This window comes from Theropithecus gelada, chromosome 2, assembly GCF_003255815.1.
Source record: "Theropithecus gelada isolate Dixy chromosome 2, Tgel_1.0, whole genome shotgun sequence".
Lineage (NCBI taxonomy): Eukaryota > Metazoa > Chordata > Mammalia > Primates > Cercopithecidae > Theropithecus > Theropithecus gelada.
Genome location: NC_037669.1, coordinates 76,262,312 through 76,283,681, shown reverse-complemented (window position 1 = coordinate 76,283,681; position 21,370 = coordinate 76,262,312). Strand labels below are relative to the sequence as shown.

General features: G+C 41.7%; 1 protein-coding gene across 4 annotated transcripts in view; it reads right to left on the bottom strand.

Moving 5' to 3' along the window:
* Positions 1-7,310, bottom strand: part of THOC7 (THO complex 7) — a 30,109-nt gene extending 22,799 nt beyond the window's left edge. The window contains exon 1 of one of the 4 annotated variants that reach the window (XM_025377678.1): positions 7,129-7,310. In XM_025377678.1, coding sequence (XP_025233463.1) covers positions 7,129-7,147 — 19 coding nt within the window. In that variant the 5' untranslated portion in view covers positions 7,148-7,310. Of the gene's footprint in view, positions 1-6,862 lie in introns of all 4 variants that reach the window. The other 3 variants (XM_025377677.1, XM_025377680.1, XM_025377679.1) reach the window with 3 other exon arrangements.
* Between the last annotated feature and the right edge of the window lie 14,060 nt (positions 7,311-21,370).

Here is a 21,370-nt window from a genome sequence, read left to right as displayed (position 1 = left end):
CTTAAATATGCTAAGGACTGTTTTAGATGCTTTTCATATATAAACACACTTAATCTACACAACAGCATTAGATAGATAGATAGATAGATAGATAGATAGATAGATAGATAATTTTTGAGACAGAGTCTGTCGCCCAGGCTGGAGTACAGTGGCGCCATCTCAGTTCACTGCAAGCTCCGCCTCCCGGGTTCATGCCATTCTACTGCCCCAGCCTCCTGAATAGCTGGGACTACAGGTGCCCACCACCACGTCTGGCTAATTTTTTTTGTATTTTTAGTAGAGACGGGGTTTCACCGTGTTAGCCAGGATGGTCTCGATCTCCTGACCTTGTGATCTGCCCGTCTCGGCCTACCAAAGTGCTGGGATTACAGGTGTGAGCCACCGTGCCTGGCCGCATTATAGATATTCTTATCCCTATTTTACCAATAAAAAAACACCTGGCCAAAAATTAAATGTCACAGGAAGTAAGGAATACAAATGGAACTCAAACTCAGGAGTCAGGCTCTAGAGAAGGTACTTTTACCTTTTAGAAGCATTAAAAATCATTCTGGGAGAGGAATTACTATGGAAGGTGAAGAGGGGAAGGTCTTCATTTTTCATATTGTGCATTTCTTCTTGAATTTACTGACATGTAGTACTTTTTTTCTGAAGTAGTAACGGTAGTTAACCGGGTGGTAAACTTATTCTCAGGTACTTCATTTTCTCTGTACTAAAAATTCTACTCTGTTACTGAATAAAGCTATGACGTGTTAACAACAAAAAAGAAAACTGGTTTGACTTGACCTATTTTAAATGAACAAGAAGAGAGACTAAGGCCATGTAAAAACAATGTTCATGGAGATTCCTGTAAGATTTATCGTTAGACCACCACAGCTCATGTAATTAAGATAAATCACATATATTAGCCCATTGTGTTACATTCCTTATGGCAAAATAACACCTGGTCCCTCCTTTCAAAAAGCTCAAAATCATTAAAACAATTTTTAAGGTCAACAATATTAAGAAGACGCACAAAAGCTGGGTGGAAGGAACAATAAGATGGTCTGATTCCTCCATGTAGACATTAACCTCTCCTAAGATACTTCTGACCGGTCTACATAAATTGCTGATGCCAAGGGAAATTACTTACACCAAAATTACATTTAAAATTTTAAAAGTAAAAGAAATGCAAAACATCATGTTGAGGTCCTTTGTCTTTTCTCTCTGTTTGTTTAAATGTTTAGAGTATAGTGCTAATAAAGTCAAGATGAAATGTCAATCTTGCTTTGAAAAACCAATTATCTTGGCTAAAGAAACATCATTTCATAGTTAAACTGCAGCAGTTATCCCTCTGTTGGGGCCACAGAAGATGCAACAAAGTGGGCAAATCCAGTGGCACTAATGAAAAAAAAAAAACCCAAAACAAATGAACCCTGTGCCCACAAATGTCTATTAACATTGGATCAGCAACTGAAAATAGGAATAACAGAAGCAGCAAACACTTACATAGCATTTATACAATCCTAGTTGGTGACCACACATCCTATTTGTTTCTTTTCACTCTGAAAAGTGTCCTGGTTTACACAATAAATTAAATGGTCACTCAACTTCAAAGTGCTTTACACATATTACCCTGTTTCCTCCTTGAAACAACTCTACAAAGTGTGCACTATTATCTTCCTTTCACAGATGAGTTCTCTCACCTCTGCATTCACAGAAAAATATACACAATTACATTATTAGAAAGTCACAGTGCAGCTCCATTATGCTGTCATATTGTTCGTAGGCATATTAAAAATCATTATTTCAAATTGCAACAAGTATATATTCATGCATTACACTTTTCTAAGTTAAAAAAAAAAAAAAGGCTACCGTCAAAACCAGCAAGCTCTATTAAATGGAAGGTAGAGCCACATTCCACCACAAACCGTTTCTCTATTTCTCATCTGTTGCTCTGGCATATCAATATATCTACTTAATGTTCTCTGTATGGCAAGAAGTGCTTCTGAAATGATTTCTATCAGGGTACTAACAATATTTAGCATCCTTTAAATTAACAGATACAAAATACAAACAGTTAACATAGTTTAAATTAACAGTGACAACATCCAAACTGTTTTTCAGTTAGCCAAAATGCTAGAGTTGGCAACAAGGGGAGAAAATGGATTTGTCACAAACTAGCTGTGTGACTGTAAGTCATTAACTTCCAAAGACCCCCACTTTTTCACTTATAACATGACAGTAGTGGTGAAAATATCCAGTCTAGTAGCCATAGCTACTCTAAAGCAGGACAGTTCCTCAAACCAAGAGCAGGAAAAAATGGCTGCTTCTTCAAGAGCTCCCAGTCCAATTGGATATGCAGACGCAGAGGAATGGATTATATGAAGGCACAGTGATACAGGTACCTCAAATTTGTAACAGACATTGGCTCTCATGTAAGCTCCATGAACAGTTACTGGTACTCCTCCAAGAGCTTTCCAGGAGGATGAATGAGATATCAAGAGCATCCACTTCTATCTTCCACGCTAACCTCGCTCTAATCCAAGCCCAGATTTCTCTCATCTGGAATACTTTGTATTGGGCTCCCTGTTTTCATTCTTGCCTTTCTAGAATCCATTTTTTATGCAACTCAGATGATCTAAAAGATGAATTGGATCACTAACTCTCCTGCTTAAAATCCTCCAATCATTTCTAAATGCCCACACAGGACAATTCAGTCTCCTTTCCAAATCCTGCAAGGCTCCTCCTGAGCTCCCTTTTACCTCCTTTTGTATCATACTCCTCTTGGCCCACCTGGATGCAGTCCTGTCCCTAGATCCAGCCCACTGGCTTTCCTTATTTCCTCCAAAGGGTGCAGAACTTGTTTTCACCTCAGGCCTTTGCACTAGTTGTTGTCTCTATCTGGAATACTTTCCTGGGCTCTTCATGTGGTTGAACCTGTCAGGTCTCACTGCCCTCCCCCATTACTCTCTGTCCTCATTCCACCAAGTTCATTCTCAGAACTTAATTACATTCCTTTTCAGAATTTATCTTATTTACTTATTTGATTGCACAATACGGCTTCTTTCCCCAAAGCAGGGGCCAGGGCCCGCCTGTCTAGTTTACTACAAAGTAGCCAGGACTTTGCATTGTGCCTACAAGGTATGCAATAAATACCTGCTGACTGATCACACATACCACTCATTTCAGCTTGATTTTTTCAAAAGCTGAGCTGGTAAAAACCATGTTTATAGAGGATTGTCTGAAGAAGTTGTAGTTTGTCTTTCCCTTATGGTCTAGATATTCAATCAAAAAACCTTGCTTTGAATCAAGCCAGATTAGCAGAGCTACCCACTACCCACCTAAACCAAATTGTCCATTGGTTTTATTTAGACAGGGTCTAGTGCTGTTGACAGGCTGGAGTGCAGTGGTGCAATCATGGCTGGTTGCAATCTCAAACTCCTGGGCTCAAGTGACCCTCCCGCCTCAGCCTCCTGAGTAGCTGAGACTACCTACAGGTGTGTGCCGCTCCACCTGGCTAATTTTTTAAAAATTTTAGTAGAGACGAGTAGCTGAGACACAGGTGCACACCACCACACACGCCTGGCTAATTTGAAAAATTTTTTAGTAGAGATGAGGTCTCGCTGTGTTGCTTAGGCTGGTTGCAAACTCCTGGGCTCAAGTGATCCTCCTGCCTTAGCCTCCCAAAGTGCTAAGATTGATTACAGGTGTGAGCTACCACACCCAGCCTCTACTGGCTTTAGAATCTTTCTAAATTGTGATTTCACCTTCTTTTACCTAGCAAGGGATGTGCTACAAAACAGCTCTGTGATCTTCAGTGCTGAAAAGAGGTTAAGGATATGACACTGGCTTTCATTTATAAGGACCTCAATGACAAACTTTTCCTCTAGTTCAAATCAGAAAAAAAAAGTGCTTTTCCTGGGCATCTAAGATTGCCTTCTTTCATGAACACTAGATCACAGAGTAGACGAGGTACTGCCTCTCGGCATGGCCTATTAGAGAAACAGGTCACTTACAGCTTGGTTAATTAATGTACTAGACTTTATCCTTCTGCATTTTGAGGATCACCCCACTTCTGACTTCCCTTTATTTTTCCTAATTTCAGTGTTCTTTTTGTCTTGTTTTCTAATCCATTTAATTTGTACATTTTCTCATTACGGTGAACTGCCTTAAATCTTTTCTAGCATAAGGCATATAAATAAAGTATTAAGGGTGACAGCAGCAATATGCATAAAATAACATGGCTAATAGGCAGAGGGTCAACTTCTTCCAGGAAAGAAAAGAGGGGATTTTTGAGTTGGGTCTTGAGGAAAAAGTGGAGTGTCACCTGATAGAAAATGCAGGAAAAGGCAACCTGTGCAGATTAAGAGAGAAGGCACAGTCCACATCAAAGGAAAGTGGAAGACAGATTAGTAAAACTACTCTGACATTTAATAATATTTACTGAACATTAATTATTATGTGTTGGACTCAATGCAAAGCCCTTTACAACTTTTTGTGTTTAATCCTCAAAACAATCCGCTGACACAGATTTTATTATTATCTCCATTCAGAGACCGAAGCTGAGACAGTCTGTAAGCCGCAGGGTAGAGATTCCTGTGGACTCTAACGATGTGGTGGGGCACTCTACTGCAGTCAGTACTTCAGAACTCATCTTTTGTCCCTATCTCCCATCTGACAAAGCCTATCGCTCCTTTGGACATCTCTATCTCAATAAATAGAAAAGTACTGCTAACAGGCACACAGTGAAGTCAAAAACCTGGGATCATCCTAAACCCCTTCTCCCCCCATTCATTCAATACCCGAAGTTCTGACATTCTGCCTCACAAATATCCCTCCCACCTGTCCTCTTCTCTGCATTCCCTCTTGGTCACAGTCCTCATTGTCTCTCACCAGGGCCACTGCAGAAATAGGAGACACAGGAGGCATAATAGTGAAGAGCGGGAACTCCGCAGGTGGTCTCCCTGCCTTTGACCCTCTATGACTTACTATCTGTGCGACCTTGGGCAAGCTAACCTGTGTCTTTTCATCTGTAAAATGGGGACAACAATTAGAATATTACCTGACAGCACCATGTAAACGTTAGTAAGTGGTAAGGAAACTTAGCTCCTCACTTTCTCTTCCTCTAATCATTCTGCACATAACAGAGACAGTGTGTATGCGGTTTTTTTTTTTTTTTTTTTTGAGACAGGGTCTCACTCTGTCACCTAGACTGGAGTGCACTGATGCGATCGTGGTTCACTTCAGCCTCGACCTCCCAGGCTCAAGTGATTCTCTCTTGTCAGCCTCCCAAGTTCTGGGACCACAGGTGTGTGCCACTGTGCCAGACCAATTTTTTTGTATTTGTAGACATGGGGTCTCATTATGTTGCCCAGGCTGGTCTTGAACTTCTGAGCTCAAGAGGTCCACCTGCCTTGGCCTCCCAAAGCGCTGGGATTACAGGCGTGAGCCACTGTGCCCGGCCATGTGTGTGTGTTAATGCCAATCTGATTAGCACAACACCAATGTTAAAACTTTTAATGGCTTCCCATTGCCCTTAGAAATCTCTGGCTCATAACTTTCTAAATTCTAGCAATAACTGTCAACTTTGAGTTCTTTCAACATCTTGGGGCCTTTGTACAAGTGGCTACCAACCCAGAACACCAGTCCAACATCTATTTATTCTTCAAAAATGGGATTATCTTTTTTGGGGAAGCTTTCTCATTTCCATTGATTGGATAATCTTTGTTACATGTTCCTACAGTTACCAACCTTGTACTTCCTTGTGGTAATATTTGTCACTCTTAAAACTCATTAGTCAATGTTTCTTTCCCTTCCGACCGAAATTTTGGAGAGGGAAAAGTTCTTGCTTGTTGGTTCTGGGTTGTAATCCCAAAGCCTAGTCCAGGAAGGATAAATGTCCACTAAATAAATGAAACTGGAATGAAGCAAAGCTGAAATTCTACATGAAGTTCCTGGGTCTTTAGTAGTCTTCCACCTCCACTACTCTTTACCAGTCTGCAAATTTGGGCCTATCACTGTTCTTCCCATGGCCAGGCCCTTTAATGTGGAGACCCTGGTGGTCTTCAACTCTTCAGAAGTGGCCTCTCCACAGGCATTTAGTTACTGGTCACCCTCTCCTGAAAAACACCCAAGAGCCCTAGATCTCCCCTTCCCAGATATCAAAGGACCTCCTTCCTCCCTAATCAGATAACTTGTAGGTTCTCCCTCCAGTTGCCGATCATGCCCCTTCCCCTTTCCCCAAAGTGTCACCTTATTTCTGCTCTCACTCCATAGACCATCTCCCTTAGACAGTCCACAAACCCAGTCTTTGCCCCTCTAAATCCATTCCAGCTGACAAATCACCCTCCCCAACACACACATATACATCTTCTATCCTCCTGACCTACCCTAGATGGTTTCTCATCACTATACTGGCTCCTCCTTACCCCCCGTAAATCTCCCAGGTACACTTCCTCGTTACCTTCCGGATACCTCATCCCTCTGTATTCCTTTTATAAATAATTCCCTGCTCCCTCTCCTCACCCACAATCCACTCGCAGTTCAAGGCCTCATTGCCATCGACTCCATTGTCTGTGAGTCCTTCCCAATATGACCCAGGACCCCTCCAGGTGTCACGCTCCGTATCCTGACATCCCTTGTAGACGAGTCCCGAAACTCCCGTTCCATCCCTGGAGCTCCCACTCCCTCCTAGTCCTCCACAAACCTTCCAGGCCCCCAGCCCCAAGCCCGGCACCACCGCCCACCATTCGCGGCTCCTGGGCCCTCACCGCGCCCCTAGACAAACCCGGACTCCCTCCGGTCCCACCCGCCCTTGCACCGCTTCTAGCCGTCTCGGCCACCCACGTGTGTTCCCAGCCCACCGACCACGCTCCCGGCACACCCTACAGCCCCGCGCTGCCTTCGGGAGAGCGGGCGGGGGAGGCCGAGGGGCTCCGAGGGGCGCTCGGCCTCTGGCGAGAGGAAGGACTCAGGGAAGCAGCCGGGGAGGCCCGGGGCTTCGGGGAGGGGTCTGGAAGGCCGAAGCGCTCGGGCGAAGCGGCCGGGGCAGGCCGAGGGGTTCCCGGAAGCGGGCTGGGAGGCCAGGGGTCTCCGGGGAGGCCGAACGGGCTGTGCAGCGGGCGCGGGTGGCGGCGAGCGGGGCCTCACCGTCAGTCACGGCTCCCATGGCGTGCGCGGCGGCGGCGGCGCAAGCTGAGGCGGCGGTTGGCGGCGGCGGAGGTCAAACTCCCACAATGCAGCCGGGTAAACAGCCATGGAGGAGGAGGCGGCGGCGCCCGCGGCCGCCTGCTCCGACGCCTGAGCCGCGCCGCGCCGCCGCCGCCGCCGCCGCGGGACCCGCGCTCCCCACGCTCCCGGTACTCCCCGGGGGCGGCCGCGGCCGGCGCGAGTTGGGGTGAGGCTAGGCGGCCGGCGGCGGCTCCGGCTGCAGGCCGGGCTCCCGCCGCCCCCCTTGCAGCCCCCGCCCGGCCCACGCCCAGAGGCCGCCCCGGAGGCCGCAGCCAGCCGCCAGGTGAGCTCGCCCGGACGCCGCCAGGGCTGCGGGGACGCGGCGGGGGCTGCGGGCCGCCCGGAGTCGGGGCCCCAGCTCCTTCTCCGGGAAGGTGACTGCGGCCCCGCCGCCCCATCCAGGGTGACGCTGCTAGGGGTGGGCTCGCTTCCCTGGGGGATGGGGAGGGTGACGGGGACGCCAGGATCCGGCTGAGCCCGGGAGAGGCGGGTCTAGGGGTACAGAGGGGGCGCGTCGCTGGGGGTCCCCTCGAAGTTGGCGCCCACTCGCGCTGGGGCGGGTCTCGAACGCCGGCACTTGCGCGGGGCGCGGCCGGCAATCAGAAAAGGCCCCGGGTTCCAGGTCGCGCGGTTCCGGCCCCTGCGGCCGCCCCCTTCCTTCCTGGGCTCGGCGGGTGCGGGAAAAAGGGTGAAAGAGAAACTTGGCGACCTCCCGGAGGAGTTCGCGGAGCGACCAGGAGCGTGTGCCCATCGTCCTCACCCGGCACCCAATTCCACCACAGAGTCGGGATCTCGTCGGTGATCATGATGGGGTGCTTTTATTTATTTTTCTCTTTGATTTTCAGAAAATGTCTCTGTGACTGTCCCTGTCTTAAGGGGAAGTTGAAAGTGGGGGCGGGGGTGCTCAATGAGAAACGTTGCCTTGTGTGTAGTTGTCTGGAGCACACTGCAAATTATATGGGCATCTCTTTTCGAAATCACTTTGATTCAACTTCGATAGCTTTCTCGTAAATGGCACGTTTAGGTGGTGAGAGGTGGATGAGGAAACAGGCACCAATACAGCTGATTTGACCTCCAGTGGGATAGATACGATTAGCACCAGGATCATGTCTCAGTTGACACAGGTTTGTTATTTTATTCAGTCATATCGTTGTTTTCCAATTTTCCTGTCCCCTAAGTAGATCTTGCATCTTCATATCCGGGATGAAGAAGTTGTGTGGGATAAATTTGGTTGTTTCACTTTCCTTACTAAGTTTAGGTACATTATCCCTGTTTTCTCCCCAGTTCTTTCAAAGAGGAGAAGTTGCAGATGCAAATGTATTAAAGTGAAGTGTGTTTAACCTCTAGCAAGAAATATGTACAATTTTAGTCATATTATATGAGACCAGTGACTTCAATAATACCATTACAGTGCTCTCAAGAATTAGCGCTCAAGAATTTAACTTTTGTCACAAAGACAAAAATTACTTTATGTGAAGATTCTGAGATGTAACTTGCCCTCCCCTAGGGTGTGAAGTTTCCCTGACTTTCAAAAAATACTGACCTAAACGCTGGCTGTAGGTGCGCATCAGAGCCTGTTCATCTCCTTTGTTAGGAGACAGGGCACTCTAAGTAAAGAACTGTTTTAAATCTTAAGTACTACAAATTGTAAACTGAAATTGTCAGTTGATTGGGGTTCACAATACCAAGTTGCATTTTGGTGGGGATAGTTATTTAGAAAGTAATCGTCATGTGGTGAAATGTTCTTTTTTAAGTGTTTCTTAATCTTATAATACTGATTTTGAAACATTTCTTATATACTGATTTTAAATAGTATCTAGCTATTTAAAATAATCTTTAATATTTTCATGGGAAAGTATCACTGTCCCCTGTAACTTAAATTTTCGTGAGATATTCTGTCAGTTATTCATAGATGGAGTGCTGTTCAAACATTTTTATAAGTTCATTTGATAACTTATAATTTTGTTGGATGATGCTAGAAATTTTCTAGAGTAATAAGACGAAGAGGAATTTGAAAGACTTTAAAGTTTGAGCTGTACCTGAAAATAAACATTCCTGAAAGTTATTTTATTTTATTTTTTTTTTGAGACAGGCTTCCTGTGTTGCCTAGGTTGGAGTGCAGTGGCACGATCATCAGGGCTCACTGCGGCCTGGAACTCCCGGGCTCAAGCGATCCTCCCACCTCAGCTACCAACTAGTTGGGACTACAGGCATGTTCCATGATGCCTGGCTAAGTTTTTCATTTTTATTTTTGTAGAGACGTGATCTCACTATGTTGCCCAGGCTGATCTGGAACTCCCGGGCTCAAGAGATCCTCCCGCCTCAGCCTCCCAAAGGGCTGAGATTACAGGTTTGAGCCATTGTGTCCAGCCTGAAAGTGCTTGACTCAAGTGGTGAGAAACACATAATTTGAGCCTTTATGAACTCTAAAATCTGCTTTGTCAGCTACATGATTTTACTTGCAATTGCATTCATACAGATCTATTTGTTGAACATTTAAGAATTGTCTTTTCATCATATTGTATATCTTGTGTATATGAGAGAACATCTTTTAGTAAACATTAGGAGTGGTCTTCTTTTTACATATTAACCTGTTGATGAATGTTAAAGTAGCAAAGACTCAAGTCCTTACCCTTCTAATGTTTCTTCTTTTCAAGGAAGATCTTTATGGGCAGAAACACAGAAATGGAAGTAGCAGATTTTAAGAAAACTGATTCAGACTTTGAACTTGTATGATCTTATATTTATTGATTTATTCGAGTCATAAGATTTCTGTTTTTTTTTTTTAGAATATGAAAGACTAGTTAAGAAAAATTTGTGTGTTTATTTGATATTTACTTTCTGAAAATATAAAAAATGATGAGAGAGCTAGCTATATGGTCTTCATTCTGGGCCCGTGAAATAATGTAAGGATTTTTGTAATATGCTTTTAGAACAAGGGTTATCCTGGGGGGGTCTGTGACCCTCCAAGCGTTGGTTTCGGGGGATTCCTGAACTCCCTGTAGTTGTGACCAAAACTTTTTGTATATGTGTATTTTTCTGGAAGAGGGTCTGTAGTTGTTTTAGAAAAGAGATCCGGGACTTAAAAAAAAATTAGAGACACATCTTTTTATTGAATAAAATGGAAGTTAGAAATCTTTTCTTTTTTCTTTTTTCCTTTTTCCTTTGAAACAGGGTCTCACTTTGTTGCCCAGTCTAGAGTGCAATTGCATGAACATGGCTCACTGCATCCTTGACCTCCTGGGCTCAAGTGATCCTCCTGCCACAGCCTCCCAAAGTGCTGGGATTACAACAGGCATGAGCCATCACAGAATGACCATTTTAAAGAGAAAAAAACATTTTTGAAAAGTAGATCTATGTGCTCATTACTTGCCTTTTAAAGTTATCTTCAGGCTGGGCACAGTGCCTTACACCTGTAATCCCAGCACTTTGGGGGGCCGAGGCGGGTGGATCATTTGAGGTCAGGAATTCAAGAGCAGCCTGGCCAACATGGTGAAACCCCATCTCTACCAAAAATACAAAAAAAATTATCCGGGCGTGGTGGCATGTGCCTGTAATCACAGCTACTCAGGAGGCTGAGGAAGGAGAATCACTTGAACCCAGGAGGTCGAGGTTTCAGTGAGCTGAGATCACGCCACTACACTCTAGCCTGGGCGACAGAGTAAGACACTGAAATAAATAAATAAATAAATAACGTTGTCTTCAGACTTAGAGGCACTTCCATTTTATTCCCACAGCAAAGCACTGCCTATCAGTTGATAAGCCAACCTGGTCTGACATGCTAGTCCTGCATGCACTGTGGCTGTATTTTTAAAAAATTATATCCAGAAATTCAGACCAGATAGTTTGATGGTAGATAAGCAAAGATTTGATCTTTACACCAGCCCTTGGAGTAAATGGGTCTTTCAGCTCCACTCTCTTCTTTCCAGAAAATGTGAAATTTGACTCAGAGGGAATCATTCTAAGAAAATGTGTTTGTGCCTTGGCAGGACAGTAGAACATGATTGGGAAAACACAGTTTGAGTCAGAATAGACTTAAAATTCAAATTTGGTTTCCTTTATTCACTCTAGCTACTTACCCTGCTTATCTCTTCAGTTACTCATCTGGATATGGCTAACTAGTACAGTTGTCGCAAGGCTGGCTAGAAGTTTCCTGTATAAAAATCTTAGCTCCTCTTTGGCCCACAAGAAGGACTTATAAGCCAGATTTGGGGAACCAGTAATAAACATCTGAGGAAACATGTATATTAATGGTATAGGATAACAAGTATATTATTTCCAAATTGGTGTGATGAAGATATTAACACTTAAAACATTTTTTTTTTTAAGAAAAAGATTTTCAAAAATGAGTTAGGATTGAGTCGTCCCCAAATGTAGATATTTACAGGAAAGTGGAAAATGATGGTTTATTTAGCAGAGCGGAGGACATGGATGCTGCTGGGCAGGAAGAAACAATAGCCACCCACCAGCATTGTATTTCTTTCTGTGGGCAAAATTCCATTTAACATTTTCTCTTCACTTATAATCTGAATTAAAAAATTAAAATACTGCACATGTGCTTTATAGTCCATCACTCCTAAAAGTGCTTCACCACTCCTTTCGTTTTGAGACCTTCACAGGTAACCCAAGGAGTTCGTGGGTGGAAGTTACATTTATCGCTTTAGTTCTTTAGTTGTCTAATTCTGCTGGCATTTAACCCAAGGAGTTCATGGGTAGAAGTTACATTTATCGCTTTAGTTGTCTAATTCTGCCATCTTTAAAATGCCTTCATAGTTGGGTACATGTGTTGATTTTTCTCAATAGGAAAGGGTCTGGCAGTACTGAATCATATTTTACTTTAAATGCTGAAGTAAGAGAGGGCATTATGAGTCAAAAGAAAGTGTGAGATATATAAATAAAATACTGTATAATGCTTATGGCCATAAAAATAAACTTGCTTCTACTATTTCTATAGTTTTTCCCTTTCCTGTCATTTATTTGTGGCGATCATTTATGCCTTCTTCCCTTAGGTTGGGAAATGGTTATGATCACAGGCTTTAGACTTTGAATATGGCCTTGATTCTCATTTCCTGCTCTCTGGTTGTGTTTAACTTGGTCCAGTCTACTTCTCTGAGTCTAGAGGAGATGACCATTAAATGGGATAATAAATGCAAAAAAATTTGCTTAGTCCTAGGCCCCTAGTACTCAGAAAGTGGTAGCCATTTTGAAGATAGTTACATTCTCATCTTTGGAAGGAGATATCATACTTTTTTTTTTTTTTTGAGACGGAGGTTCATTGTTGCCAAGGCTGGAGTGCAGTGGCATGATCTTGGCTCACTGCAACCTCCGCCTCCCAGGGTTCAAGCTATTCTCGTGCGTAAGCCTCCCGAGTAGCTGGGATTATAGGCATGTGCCACTATGCTCAGCTCATTTTTGTATTTTTAGTAGAGATGGGGTTTCGCCATGCTGGCCAGGCTGATCTCGAGCTCCTGACCTCAGGTGATCCACCTGCCTCGGCCTCCCAAAGTGCTGGCATTACAGCCGTGAAGTACCGCATCCGGCTAGAGATATTACACATCCTTTTAAAGAGAATACCTTTATTCATCCTGGTTCCCACTTAAACCTTCTGGAACCATCTTACTTTCAACTCAGAAAAACCTTTTACATTTTCTTGTTATCATAGGCAGGTATCCCAACATCTTGACAACCTATTGGACTTTTCCATTGTTTTTAGCTAATGGGGTTGCATTCTCTATTGGCCTGGCAGGTTATATCAAAATCTTGGATATGTCAGGGGCCAAACCAACAAGCCTGGACAGGTTTGGAGCTGTGATCCATTAAAAAACTATGTGATTTTATAGCCTGGAACAGAGGTCAGCACATTTTCTGTAAAGGACCATATAGTAAATATTTTTTACTTTGCCAGCCATCCAGGTTTCTACACCTACTCAACTCTGCCATGATAGCAGGAAAATGGTCATAGCTATAAATGAATGGGTGTGACTGTGTTCCAAGAAATGTTTATGGACACTGACATTTGAATTTAATACAATTTTTATATGTCACATCATATTTTATTTTTTTCAATCATTTAAAAATGTAAAAGTCATTCTTAGCTCCTGTTGTATAAAAATCTTAGCTAGATTTGGTCCATGGGCCATAATTTGCAGACTCCTTGCCTAGAATATTAGATGGATAGATTTGTGGCTTTGCCAAGCAACCACCCCCAACACATGCACATACACATATGTGTGTGTGTGTGCTCACACACTGCTGTTTTATTTAGCATACTCTGCTTTTGGTGTGGCAGTTTGATCTAATGCCCTCATCTCTTTGGATAGGATGAAACTTTAGTCAATAAGTTGTTATTAGTCATATTGTGTGGCCTTTACTTCTTAGCGCATGCATTATTCTGTCACCAGTTAATTTTATTTATTGTTAGGTGTTCTCACCTTGCCCATTTTTTAATAGAGCTTGATGATTGGACCCTCTCAGATGTGATGGTTTTTGAAGGCAATCGGTGCTTTTGGAGCTGTCTTTTGCTTAATGTTCCTGTTAATCCTTCTTTGCCCTGGAAGGGAAGTAATTGATACTGGCCCCTCAAGCTGCTAAGTAGACATTCTTACCCTAAAGGAAATCTGTATCCTAGTCTTTCCCATTCCCTTTCTGCATGATGTTTGGTTCTATAAAGCACACAAAGATTCCTCTTGTGTTCTAACCCCTGGAGATTAGCTCCAGGATTGGCGTGTACAGAGCATGTAGATATATATGTCTGTGTGTAATTTCATCCTGCCATCACTGAAGCTCTTGAGGGCTGCTGCTTTTAGTTTCACCTTTTCACTCTCTCTACCTTTCTCTCCTGGCCATTGTGTAAGGATGCAGATTTGGTGACCTGATAACTGCTCTAACTGATTAGTTTATTTTTTGCTTCCTTTCCTGCTTTTCAACATTCTCTACTGATTTGCTTATTTTGCAGCAAGTACACTCTTTTTGGAGTTTACTTTTTCAAAACAACATTGTGCTGAAAATAAAACCACTAGAAATTATTTGGGTATTGTAGGATTTTTCCCCCTCCAAATGTACAGTAAATACAGTATAAGAGGCATGAGTCAGTATTTTAGGTAGAGATAAAATGCAATTTTAAAAATTGCCATTTTATATATAGATATTAGAGATGTAAAATGTGTTCTTTTAGCATTTAAGGATTTCCTTCTTGTTAAAAAAAAGTAAATTTTGTACATATCTTTTGGATGACAGTTTGAGCAATATGAACCCAAAGTCATTACAAAAAAAGAAAAAAAGGTAAATTCACATCTAGGAATTTAAAGAAACAGTTGGTGAAGTATGCACAGATGCATGTACCAGACTGCTCACCTCTCCTTTAATAATAACAAAACATAGAAAGTGATCTAAATACCTATTGATGAGGAATTAATTAAGTGAATTAGGGTCTATCCATGTAGTGGAATATGCTGCAATCTTTAAAAAGCATGATGCAGTCAATATTTATTCGTAGAAAAAAGGGTATATAATGAGACTGTGTATAAGATGGAACTTTTAGAATAGGATTTTGGTCATCTTTGAAGTGTATGGAAGAAAATGCCAGGAGCAAGAATTGTTACAGGGGAGAATCTGTTTTAATTATTAAATTATAATCTAAAACTATAATTTTGATTGTTAAACAGATTATTATCTGTTTTGTTTTTTAAAAAATTAAAAATCAAAACAGATTATAATTTAATGCTTTAATTAAATTATCAATTAAATTGTTCCTTTTTTTCCTTAGCCAGTTACCTTCAAATGCAACTCAACTTTATTTGCACCTGCATCTTTGTGGTTTAACTATGATAATTTTAGCAAATTTTCACTTCAGTTATTTTGGCTTTGGAGTATGTTCTATGTCCTATGCCCCTCATTCTGGTAGAGATACAGTTCATTTTTATATGAAATTAGAAACGTAGATCTAGCCTTGAAGAATGAGAAACGTAACCTCATCTGGCTGTGACATAGTGACTTTTTGTGGACTTTGGGCCTTAGAGTTTGTTATAGGAAAATTTAGGAAGTGAATAGACTATAAAATATAGAAATATTACGATAATTCATGAAACATGTCTGTCAGTTATCTATTGTTAACTACCCATTCCAAAACTTTGTGGCTTAAAACACATACCATTTTATTTTCTCATAATTAGGGCAGAGCAATTCTTCCATTGGTAGTACCTGGCCTGAGGTCACTAATGTGGCTGCAGTCCTCTTAAGTCTTGAGTCAGAACTAGTTCGTCAAGCTGGGATATCTCTCTGAGCTCCACATAATCTCATCTTCTAGCAGCCTAGACCAGATTTCCTCAGGTGGAGGCACTTTGTTTCAAGAGGATGAGAACTGGAAGGTTTCTGGAGGCTTAAGCTTAGGAGTCACAAAGTACCACTCGCCATATTCTGCTAGTCAAAGCAAGTCACAAGGCCAACTCAAATTCAAGGGATTGGACAAAGATACCCCCTCTTGATGGCAAATGCTGCCAAGTCATATTGCACAGGATAGCCTACAGGAAATTGTTGCAGCCATCAACCTATGTGCCAACTTGCTTCTATTGTATTAACTATGTTTGTTTGCCATGGCTGATAAAACTGCTCTGAGGAACAGTGCTAAATGGTTTCCTGTGCTATCTCTTGGGATAACAGCTCTACATGTAGGTAGTATTATCCCATTTTAAAGGTATGAAAAGTGAGCCTTAGAAAGGTTAAGTAACCTGCCCTAGAGCTTTTATCTAGTTAGGGACAGATCTTAAAAGTTAAGGAAAATTTATCTCTATACCAGTGTTTCTTAATCCCATCACTAAAGAACTTGCATGGGGGAGGGAGAGAGGAAGGGTGGGAAGTGGGAGGAAGCATGTTTTTTAAAATCTCAAAATCCATTTTCTTAAAATTTTACATGAATTTTGTATTCTACTCTATAATGTATCCCTTTTCAATGTAAAATTAATGGTTTAATTGCCAATCAAATTAAATTTTTCCCCCCTAGTTTTTAAGAAAATGCAGTTCTTCTAGACACAGTATAACAGCTAATCAGCCAGAGATCTTTGGTTGTAAGCAGTAGGAACTAAATCTGACTAAACATAAAAAAAAGAAGTTGCTGGAGGGATGTGGTGACAATAATGCCAAAGAATCAGGCTTCAGAGTGAACCAGATCTAGAGCAGCTTCAGGGATCCAGGTAGCAGGACTCAGTAGACAGTCTTCTCAGGATACAGGAGAGCTAACTTCTCCAGCAGTTTTTAATCCCACTTTCTACTGAGAGTGTATCTTTCATGCCCAGACTGGGTCCTAGCAGGTGCCTTGGTTATTGCCTCACTCAGACAGTACCCTTTAGGGGAGTTGTCATTCCCCAGCAGTGGGAATTGATGGAGGGCAGGTAAAACCAACAGTTATTTACTATCTGAACATTTGTGGGCCACTCACTGTGAGTGGACTTGGTTTAGACGTTGTATCACATATAAGCGACACCATAATGATCCCTGGTTCACCCCTCTCCTTCCCAATCCTACATCCAAGGGTTTTGTTTTGTTTTTGAAACAAGCTGTCTCTCTGTCACCTAGGCTGGAGCGCAGTGGCACAATCATGGCTTACTGCAGCCTTGACCTCCTGGCCTCAAGTGGTCCTCCCACTGCAGCTTCTTAAGAAGTGGGGGATACAGGTGTGTGCCACCATACCTGGCTAATTAAATTTTTATTTTCTTTTTTGTAGAGACTCTGTTATCCAGACTGGTCTCCAATTTCTGGGCTCAAGCCATCCTCCCACCTTGGCCTCCCAAAGTGCTAGGATTATAGGCATGAACCACCACACCTGGCCCCAAGGATTCTTAAACCCCCATCTTTAAAAGCATTCTTGTGGCTCTACACCGTCTATTTCCATTTAACCTTACTGGTACTTACCACTCTTAAGTGCAGTACTACATGTGTTTTTTACATGATAATCTTTCCTGAAATATATATTTTTCCTGATTTTTAAAGAAAAGCATATAGACTCTAACCATTTGTTGGTAACAGAGTCACTATAAACATTTTTATCCAGTGTGTAGTGATCCCCTTAGAACCCAGTGAGATAAATAAAGTTTATGGTCTCTGCACTAAATTTTCTCAAATTTCTCTGCATTTATTTTTTTGTCTTCTTATGTCTAAGTGCTTTCACTGTGACTTTGCTAATACTTTGAAATAAGCATGTTAGACTTTATAGCTTATAGGCTGAAGGGGCAACCTACATTTAGTTGGCCTTTGTAAGTATGAGTTAAACCACACTTCAAATAATAAAATGCTGTACATATACAGTGTGATTTTATGCAGAGCATTTTCGTGTATGTCCTCCTGTTTCATTGTATATTCCAATCCTTTGAAGTCAGGGAAGAGGAAATATTTTCTCTATTTTTCAGCTGAGGATAAGGTTTAGAAAGGGTGATTTCCTCTCCAGCCTAGGACTATTGCAGAACCTAGGTGTTCTGATTGCCCATTGAGGGTGATTCTAGAACAGTGGTTTACTAACTGCAGAAGCCCCTTTTCTGGATTCTGAAGTTTCCAGGCTGAACTGGAGATGGGTAAACTAATGTTTGGCCTCATTTGAGTAATGTTCCTTTATTGTAGTGACGTTGGTGTGTGTCTTAGTCTGTTCAGGCTACTCTAACAAAATACCATAAACTGGGTAGTTTGTAAACAACGTACCTTTGTTTCTTACAGTTCTGAAGGCTGAGAAGTCCATGATCAGGGCACCAGCAGATTCCATGTCTGATGAGGGCATGTTTCCTGTTTCATAGCTGGTGTCACATGGTGGAAGGGGCAAACAAGCTCCTGGGACTCTTTCGTAATGGCACTAATCTTATTCATGAAGGTTCTGCCCTCATGACCTAATCACCCCTGAAAAGGTCCCACATCCTATTACCATCACCGGGAGGGTTAGGATTTTATTTTATTTATTTTATTTTTATTTTTTGTAGAGATGGGGTTTTGCCATGTTGTCCAGGCTGGTCTGGAACTCCTGAGTGGCAAGTGATTCTCCCACCTCAGCCTCCCAAGTAGCTGGGACTGCAGGTGCATGCCATCACACTCAGCTAATTTTTTGTGTTTTTTGAATAGACAGGGTCTTGCTATGTTGCCCAGGCTGGTCTTGAACTCCTGAGCTCAAGTAATCCTCCTGCCTCAGCCTCCCAAAGTGCTGGGATTACAGGTGTGGGCCACTGTGCCCAGCCTAGGATTTCAACATGTGAATTTGGGGGGACATAAACATTCCGACCATGACAATGTGTAATGATGGTGTCTAGTAGTCACCTTGGTAATTAGTAGCTGCTGTTGTTTATTCTTGCCTTGGAGGCCCAGCATCTTTTTATTTCCCCACAGATAGCCAGTTGAAGAGCTGATTTACCCCATCTCTTTTTGCCACGATTAGCTGGGTTTGAAGTACCTCTTGGGGCCCTTGGATCTGGCCTTTTTTACTTCTTTACAATGTAATTACCACCTTGTGATATAGTCACTTGTCCTCTCAGCCCCTGGACTCTTCTTTTAAATGGTCCTGTCTGTTTTCTGCTGACGGGTCTATCGCTACAAGAGGTTTTGAGAGAAGCACTTGACACTTTTGTTTAATTAAGGTCTCCATATAGTTTTCTGTTAATAGCAGGGTTGTATGTTAGGCTCTTTCCCCCCATTACTTTTAAAGTTTCATTGTAGTCTGGATCATAAACTTGTCTGTAGTGGTAATATGGTGGTTCTTGTTTGGCCAGACCATTTTGTAAACAGACACATCCCAAGACTTCTGTAGCTTTTGGAACCTTGTTCTGACATTTAACACTTGTTTTAAAGTTGTCTTTTTCTAATTTGTTTCAGGCACTGATTTCTACAGCTTCTAACCATGTTTTGATAAGCACTAGTCAAAAAACTATTTTTTCCTCTTGCATTTTTTTGTTTGTTTGGTTTTTGTCTTATGGTTTTTGTAGATACTGTGAGCCTTTGGAATCCTTCAACTTAATTCTAAAAAGAATATGAGTAAAGTTCTACATTGAAAAATAAATATTTTTCATTTCCTTATACTTTTTTCACTGGCATTTTAAAGTTTTAGCATACTGAACACAAAGGCATTTTTAGTGTTCTGGCTGCTCTAAGAGGAGATATTTAAGGCTCCATTCTCTGTGTCCTCCATTCCCTACCCTGTTGATTATTATTATTGTGGTAGTTATAACTATAAATCATTTGCAGATCGAAGTTAGAAAAGAGACCATTTGCCATTACATTAAGACAGTTTAAAGGAATCGCTTGTTCAAATTTACTAGCTTCCTGAAGCTAGTAAAGATGTTTATGGTTTCCAAGATTCCCTGTTAATATATTTCAACACTACAAGACAGTGAATAACACATGTTCAGCTATTATAGATTATGAGGAAAGCTAGTTCCTAGAAAAGATTTTTCAGTACTATAAATGGCACTAAACTAAAAAATCAGTTGTCGTAATAAACAGCGGTCCTGATCTGATAGTAGGCAGGTTTCTTGGTGTGTCTGTTCTTTTAGCTAACGGCCAGCAATGAGTAGCTTTCTTTTCCATAGATCTGGTGTCAAGTATTAATCAGCTGTAGACTGGAAAGTTTTTATTGGCTAGCATTTGTAGTGGAGGAAACACTAGTCTGTTTTATCTGTCTCTTAGCCATATAACTGCATATGATATCATCTGCATGGCGTTCTTACAGAGAGAAATAGTTGCATTTCATTTGTGGTAAGAGTACTTCAGAATATTAAAATAGTGAACTTTGACCTTGAAGCATCTAAATTGTCTCAGTTAAGATTGTGACGTATACTGGAAAAAATTTACACCTTAAATTCAATTTAGCATTCTTGTTTTGCACATTTTGAATGGTTTTTTAATTTAAGAACAAAGTCCATAGAATGATTGTACTATTGAAAAATCTTAAATCTCAAAAGCTAAGAAAGGTAATTTAGATTTTAAGTTTCAAGAATTACATAAATTTGGGTCTTACAGAAAAACTGAAATTCCTGAATGCTTACAGAGGTTTTTGTTTAAAATTTTTTTCATGATTACAGAAATCATAAGTGTTTGTAGAAAACTCAGAAACTTCCACAGATAGATGGAAATAAGTTACTCATACTTCTACTACCTAGAGATATCACTATTAACATTTGATGTATATCCCCCCAGCTGCTTATAGAGTTCTCCAATAAAATATACTTTGAAATGGTATGCTTAGAAGTAAGGGTAGAAGAGTGGTAGAAATGGGTACATAGTGTGAGCCAAATTTTGTTAATCCTACTGCTTGTCAGACTGCCCACTAGGTGTTGCCTTCAGGCTGATGAGAGCTGCCTGGCCCTTTGGCCAGCTTTGGCTGATTGGCAGCAGAGCATCTTTTCTTAGACAACTGTCTATATCTGTCTGTGTCTGTCTTTATCTTAGCAACTGTTTCTTGTCAGCTCCAAATGCCTGCTGGTTGCAGAGGGAGAGGTTTGGGGTCCTTATTGGAGTGACTTATTGATATGAGCCGTAAGTTCTTATCAACCCCCCGGAAAAATTCTTTAAATCCGCTCTTTAATGCCCGAATATTCACAAATATAGTATCCTTCAGATTACTTGCACCAAGTAACAGCAAGGTAGAGTATTTACAGACTCCCAGGTGATTTCAATTAACATCTAACCTCAAATCCGGTCGCCTTGGTAAGAGAAAAATCCAGAGAAGGAGCTCAAAGCAGATTATAGTATAAGCATATGCCAGTCCTCTCTTGTGGAAAAAGAAAAGTGCTAATCTGGTCAGAACTGTTAAAGAGACAGGCAAGGCTGAGCACAGCAGAATTCTCTCATCCTGTTCATCTTTTGCATTAGTGCAGAAGAAGGATTTATCCCAGGATGAAAGAGAAAGAAGGAAGGATGGCAGGCGGGTGGCTAGTAATAGGAGATAGTTGGTTCTCTTCCTGTCTGCCTGGGCTAGTGGTAAGCAGGTCCTGGGTCTGAAAAACTAGCAAAGTGAAGTGACACACAGGGCAGCTTCCCCAGGCAGTGATACAACTTCTTGGTATTCAGTGTGAAAATACAAAGCTGACTTTGATTCCTTGCCATCAGCCAGAGGAAACCCAGGAGAAGTAGGAGGCAGTGGCATCTCTTTGTAAACATTTTATTCTTGACAAGTAACAGACTCCTATCTAGAGAA